Consider the following 6,919-nt stretch of genomic DNA (forward strand, 5'->3'; position numbering starts at 1 on the left):
CTCTAACTCTAGCACTTTCTATTATATTTTAATTATACTTTATCTATTTATCTTCTTTTTTATATAAAAAAAAACAACAACAAAAAAACACTAGCTTTCTATTTTTTCTATTCTAGCTACTTGTTTTTCTTACTATGTGTACTGCGTTAGGCTAACCGAGACTTGTCATTTGCACTTACATATTGTTGCTCTTTTGTTAGTTTTGATTGCTTCTATTGTTCTCATTTGTAAGTCGCTTTGGATAAAAGCGTCTGCTAAATGACTAAATCTAAATGTAAATATTATATTATATTATTATATTATATTACCCTTTTCACATACTGTGATAAGTTTCCACATTTATTACTATTGTAAATTTAGCATTTTTAAAATAAAATTATTATTATTTGAAATATGTTAAATTTATAAAAATATACTTTGTGTTATATTAATACCTTGACATAAAATTTCAGAAATCTAATCAGTGCTGCTGTCTGGGTGTTTCTAACCAAGTCTGAGGGAGCGATGTCACATTTTGACATCTTTCTTGCTTCTAACCACTGTAATCAATCTCTCCATATTTTTTCCTCCTTTGGAAAGTCATAGAAATGCTATCGTGGATTTTTTTTTCTTTTGCTATTGGAGCAAATGGAAACACAAAAATATTTTTGTGGTAGCGTTTACCAGAAGTTTACCCAACTATGACAACTTCTGCTTCTGAGAACCCCGCAGTTGGAAAAAGGGTCCATTATACTGTATATTATATTATATTATATTATATTATAAAAAGTAGATTATATGCTCAAAAATGTTTTGATACCTAATTATTGTAAAGGGTTACCATAAAGTTTGTTTATAAGTTTGTCAGTTTGAGATATTATTTTTAAAAGAGAGAGTTTTATTTTTGGCTCTTTTATTAATTGCGAAGTAAAAACAGGACAGGTATTTATGAAGAGATGTCCATATGACCACTACAGATTTTTGTATCAAGAGTGTATGTGCTAACTGTTAGGCTTCGACAATCATTTATAATTGTTCATCTGAGCTTGCCTTTGGTTTTAGGCCTAGTTCTTTACACAGCTGATCCATCTTTTCCAGCTCACTGCTTATGCTCAGCACATCAGCATTCATCATCAAAAATGCAGAAGCAGTTTCAGTGGGAATACTGTAGTTTCTCTCCACCACCAGAGAGAAGCCACCAGGCAGAGAGTACTTCACTGTGCTGGTCCTGGTCCAGCTGTCATACATCTGGATCCGGGCCGAGTTCAAGAAGTTCTTCATGGTCATACTTTTCATTTCAGTGTGGGTCAGAGGGAGCTGGAGACACTTTGAGAGATGCAGCATGATGGAGCATGGCTCACTCAGTTCTGTGCATGTCCGAGATGTATCTAAGACCTTCTCAGGACACTCATTGTTAGATGTCTCTCCAAAGGCAGCACCTGTTTCCGATTTTTCTTCATGTGATGAGTTGAGTATTTTGCTTTTCTTTTCTTCAGAATGTCCAGCTTCCAACTTTTTGGTGTTGTATGATTGAGTGTGATTAAGCGCCTGTTCTTCTGCCAGGATCACTCCCCATTGACCGTTATGCTGATTCAACCAGGTCTGTGTAGAAGCCAGTTGGAAGCTGTCAGTATCGTAGTAGTACTCTACTTCTAAGGTTTCCCCCTCACAGCGCGCGCCCATTTCCTTGAGGCGATGCACTGTCTGCTCTCCCAGCTCATTCTCCATCTTTACTGGAACCCCCATGCTGTCTTCAAACACTTTAGGGCTTTCATCCGCTCTCATTGTATTTAGAATCATCTGTTTGAATTCAGAATTTGTGTTTTAGTATTACATTTTCGCTAGTGCCAGGCAGAATCTGACATTTTTAATTGTATTTGTCAGACTGGCTTGCAGTAAGACGGTGTATGTGAAAAACAGTAGTCAAATTCAGTTATCTAGAGGAATAATTGCAGAGAAATATATAGAGAACATCAATTACATTTCTTATCTCAACTTATTTAAAACAGTCTAGCATTTGATCAATAATTTAGAAAAAGAGACACCACCATTATTCTTTGCTCTAGTTATTTTAGTCTTATACTTATGTGACATTGAGGGGTAAAAATGATATATTTGCACATTGTTGTCCATGACAACTGACTGATGCTACTGGGAATGGGCTTTTTGGTTAGCAGAAGCTTAAAGCTAATCAAATATAATTGGAATAGTACAATTTCAACTCGACAAGTTAAAGTAAGTAAATAATAAAAATCATTATTATACTACTGTAGTGTTGAATTCAGTGTTTATTGTATCAAGCGTTACCTCTGTAGGGCAATGTACCACCAAACACAATGTTTTGTAGGTTACAGTTTGGCTGAAGTTTTCTTTTTTAGTTACTGTATGTTGTAGTTACAGTTTGTGTCTATGGTTACTATGGTACGATGCATTGGAACTTAACAGCACTAACTTCTGAACTTTCTATTCATCTAAGAATACTGAAAACATGCATCACTGATCACCGTTTCCAATAGATTTTAAAACGGCACAATTGTTTTCAGCATTGATAAGAAATATTTCATGAGAACCAAATCAGCATATTAGAATGATTTCTGAAGGATCATGTGACACTGAAGACTGGGGTAATGGCTGCTGAAAAGTCAGCTTTGTTATCACCGGATATTAATATAGAAAACAGCTATTTTAAATTGTAATAATGTTTCACAATATTTCAAACAAATGCAGCCTTGGCGAGCATCAAAGTCTTTTATTTAGGCATTCAAAAGCAAGCCGTATAGACAAATACAGCCAAATAAACAAATGCTGCAAACATGAGTGCTAACAGTATTGACTGAATTCTTCACACTCGATTACACTAGTTAAATGCTGCTGCTCTCAGGTAAACAGTGAGTTCATCCACGCCTCTGGCTGGGATATTTAACTTTGAAACAGTATAGAATAACATTTCATCCATGTTAACAATTGTGTAATAAATCATGAAGCATAAAAACCTCTCAATTCTATTTGTCTATCCACTTTTCGTAATTTTTTCTATAGCTAATATATATATATATATATATATATCATTGTGAAAATTGGGAAACCAACCAACCTTGATGATCTGCCAATGATAAAGTTTGTGGTAGAGTCTGCTGCACAGCTACACCCTGATTAATGGTTTGTATTTTAATCATAAAGTCAGAGTTTATTGAGATCATAGTGATCATATGTCTTTCTTCCTGTTATCTCTCTTTCTCTTTCAGAATTACTAAAGAACCGCCACTTGGGATGGCCTTCACCAACCCTACCATGCAGATATTAGCCATGTGAAAGATCTGGAAAAACAAAATGGGTATGCAAATCTATAAATATTGTATTCAAGTATTATTGTTACTAGTTAGTTGTTGCGCAAATAAATGTTTGCTAATGGAGTCATATAATGAAATACCATTTTGAAATTTGATGTACTATGTGAAGTTTTAAAATTCTAATTTATTCAGGTAGATATGGTGAAGAAAAAAAGTTTATTATGATTGTTTTTTTTGTGTGTATAAACGTTGACTAACATTATACGCAGACCTCAGGGAAAATAAAATTAGACAAATGTATGATATGACCACTTAGAAAAAATTACGTTAGATAGTGTAATATTAAAGGGGTCATATGATGCTGCTAAAAAGAACATTATTTTGTGTATTTGGTGTAATGAAATGTGTTTATGCGGTTTAAAGTTAAAAAAACACATTATTTTCCACATACTGTACATTATTGTTTCTCCTCTATGCCCCGCCTTTTTGAAACGCGTCGATTTTTACAAAACTTACAGCGAGAATAAAAGTTACTCCTTCTTTCTTTGTGTGAACATTTGGGCGGTGTTATGCAAATCTTCCCACATAGTGAGGTAGGTATGTGGGGGCGTGTTCGAACGAGCCGTTTTAGGTAGGTGTGGCTAACTCTTAACTTTTATAAAGAATATCTCTTTGGATTTGAGACTTTAGTCTTTGCAACTTTACAGATCTTCTTTATGCACCAAGAGCTTGTAACACTCTAAAGAGAAAGGAAAAAATGAAATTGCATCATATGACCCCTTTAAAGCTCATGTTTTTCCTCATGTTTGAGCTTCATTAGCTACATCCATGTACAATATCAAATAGCGCTTAATGGAAACTGCTCTGCATTACACCGGAACTTTTTCCCATCTTGTCTGTTTGTCAAACACCTTTTCTTGATATCTCATTGCTGAAACTGCTCTTTCATAACTTGAGCTGAATATGCTGAGGTCATCTCTTCTAGTTTGTTGTTGCTTTACATAATTTTCTCTCTTAATGAGCACAAAGGGTGGCACAGTGTTATTTTATTATCATTGAGATACTATTATAGTTTTTATTTTTTTATATTCATTTTAAAGTTTTAGCAATTTTGTATGTTTTGTCATTTTATTAGTTTTTTTTAATATGTCTATGTAGTTTTTATTTTTTATTTCAGTTTTATTTTTATTTTAGTACAGCAAGTAAAACATAAAATGCTGCTTTGGCAAGTAGCTGAAATACAATAAGTTTAAATTTGGTTTTATTTTAGTTAACATTTATTTTAAGCATGTTTTTTTTTTACACCAATAATAACCCTGTGGTGATGAGTCGTACTTGGGAAATTGCAAAAAAAAAAAAATATTTACAAATAATAAGCTACATCTGCAAGTCTCCCATTGATTTGAACAGGCTATGATGTTAACTTCTGTTAATTTCAGAATACTGCTGGCCCTGTGCTTTTTTTGGTAATAGTAATACATTTGAGTGTTTTATTTTAAGGACATATTTATTTAACATTGTACAGTAAACGATGTTTGAAAATGTTGGATGGCCATTTACTATCAAACTGAACATGTGGATCCTAAAGCTCCACTGTTTTTGAAGGTAATAATCTGCAGTTATTCCCTGTTACTCGTGCACTTCAGTTCTGGACTGAATTAGGCCATACAGACTGAAATATTTCATTGAACAGTACATAGTAGAGATGCTCTGCAGGGTCTTTTCATGAAATGGCTATGATATGGATATGGCTCATTTAAACAAATAATGGCTGGCTGGCAGAATGTAGGGCAAAAGCAGCTAGTCATGTTGAGGGGAGAGATGCTGCATTTATAGTGAAGACCTCCCTCTGCTGGCAATATTATGCATTACTCCTCAGAACGAGTAGATCCCAAATACAGCAGCACGGTGTGTTAAACAATAATGATGATAATAAAAATACAATATTTTATTTTAAGTCATAATTTATATTTAATACGCTTAATAAAACCAAAAAAAATTCTAAGTTGCCAAATACACCAATTTGGACACAAAATGTGACCCTGGACCACAAAACCAGTCATAAGTAGCGCGGGTATATTTGTAGCAATAGCCAAAAATACATTGTATGTATTATGACAAAAATCATTAGGTTATTAAGTAAAGATCACGTTCCATGAATATATTTTGTAAACTTCCTACTGTAAATATATCAAAACTTAATTTTTGAATAGTAATATGCATTGTTAAGAACATCATTTGGACAACTTTAAAGGCAATTTTCTCAATATTTTGATTTTTTTTTTTTTTTTTGCACCCTCAGATTCCAGATTTTCAAATAGTTGTATCTCAGCCAAATATTGTCCTATCCTAACAAACCATACATCAATGGAATTATTAGTTTTTTTTAATATGTCTATGTAGTTTTTATTTTTTATTTCAGTTTTATTTTTATTTTAGTACAGCAAGTAAAACATAAAATGCTGCTTTGGCAAGTAGCTGAAATACAATAAGTTTAAATTTGGTTTTATTTTAGTTAACATTTATTTTAAGCATGTTTTTTTTTTACACCAATAATAACCCTGTGGTGATGAGTCGTACTTGGGAAATTGCAAAAAAAAAAAAATATTTACAAATAATAAGCTACATCTGCAAGTCTCCCATTGATTTGAACAGGCTATGATGTTAACTTCTGTTAATTTCAGAATACTGCTGGCCCTGTGCTTTTTTTGGTAATAGTAATACATTTGAGTGTTTTATTTTAAGGACATATTTATTTAACATTGTACAGTAAACGATGTTTGAAAATGTTGGATGGCCATTTACTATCAAACTGAACATGTGGATCCTAAAGCTCCACTGTTTTTGAAGGTAATAATCTGCAGTTATTCCCTGTTACTCGTGCACTTCAGTTCTGGACTGAATTAGGCCATACAGACTGAAATATTTCATTGAACAGTACATAGTAGAGATGCTCTGCAGGGTCTTTTCATGAAATGGCTATGATATGGATATGGCTCATTTAAACAAATAATGGCTGGCTGGCAGAATGTAGGGCAAAAGCAGCTAGTCATGTTGAGGGGAGAGATGCTGCATTTATAGTGAAGAACTCCCTCTGCTGGCAATATTATGCATTACTCCTCAGAACGAGTAGATCCCAAATACAGCAGCACAGTGTGTTAAACAATAATGATGATAATAAAAATACAATATTTTATTTTAAGTCATAATTTATATTTAATACGCTTAATAAAACCAAAAAAAATTCTAAGTTGCCAAATACACCAATTTGGACACAAAATGTGACCCTGGACCACAAAACCAGTCATAAGTAGCGCGGGTATATTTGTAGCAATAGCCAAAAATACATTGTATGTATTATGACAAAAATCATTAGGTTATTAAGTAAAGATCACGTTCCATGAATATATTTTGTAAACTTCCTACCGTAAATATATCAAAACTTAATTTTTGAATAGTAATATGCATTGTTAAGAACATCATTTGGACAACTTTAAAGGCAATTTTCTCAATATTTTGATTTTTTTTTTTTTTTTTAAAGTTTATTTTCAGATGATGTATAAATCTCAATTTCAAAAAATGTACCCTTATGACTTTGTGGTCCAGATGGTCCAGAGAGGTGTAATGTGTGTGCTTGTGTGTTGTATTCC

The 6,919-nt window shown here is 33.0% G+C and overlaps 2 protein-coding genes across 2 annotated transcripts in view; one reads left to right on the forward strand and one right to left on the reverse strand.

Annotated features, from left to right (window-relative positions):
* The window catches only part of LOC107723240 (ras-specific guanine nucleotide-releasing factor RalGPS1-like), a 120,754-nt gene that overhangs the window by 3,997 nt on the left and 109,838 nt on the right, over positions 1 to 6,919 (forward strand). The window contains exon 2 of the mRNA XM_016531802.1: positions 3,225 to 3,313. The gene's annotated coding sequence lies outside the window, so the exon portion shown is untranslated. The remainder of the gene's footprint in view (positions 1 to 3,224; positions 3,314 to 6,919) is intronic.
* Positions 1,006 to 1,764, reverse strand: LOC107723229 (uncharacterized). The gene has a single exon (XM_016531787.1). It carries the CDS (start codon positions 1,762 to 1,764, stop codon positions 1,006 to 1,008), a length of 759 nt encoding a protein of 252 aa, XP_016387273.1.

The sequence above is a fragment of the Sinocyclocheilus rhinocerous genome, unplaced genomic scaffold (genome assembly GCF_001515625.1).
Source record: "Sinocyclocheilus rhinocerous isolate Xijiao unplaced genomic scaffold, SAMN03320098_v1.1 scaffold2199, whole genome shotgun sequence".
Lineage (NCBI taxonomy): Eukaryota > Metazoa > Chordata > Actinopteri > Cypriniformes > Cyprinidae > Sinocyclocheilus > Sinocyclocheilus rhinocerous.

What these genes read in the sequence shown, in the direction of transcription:
- LOC107723229 (XM_016531787.1), bottom strand. Translation starts at nt 1,764, where the DNA reads ATGAGAGCGGATGAAAGCCCTAAAGTGTTTGAAGACAGCATGGGGGTT.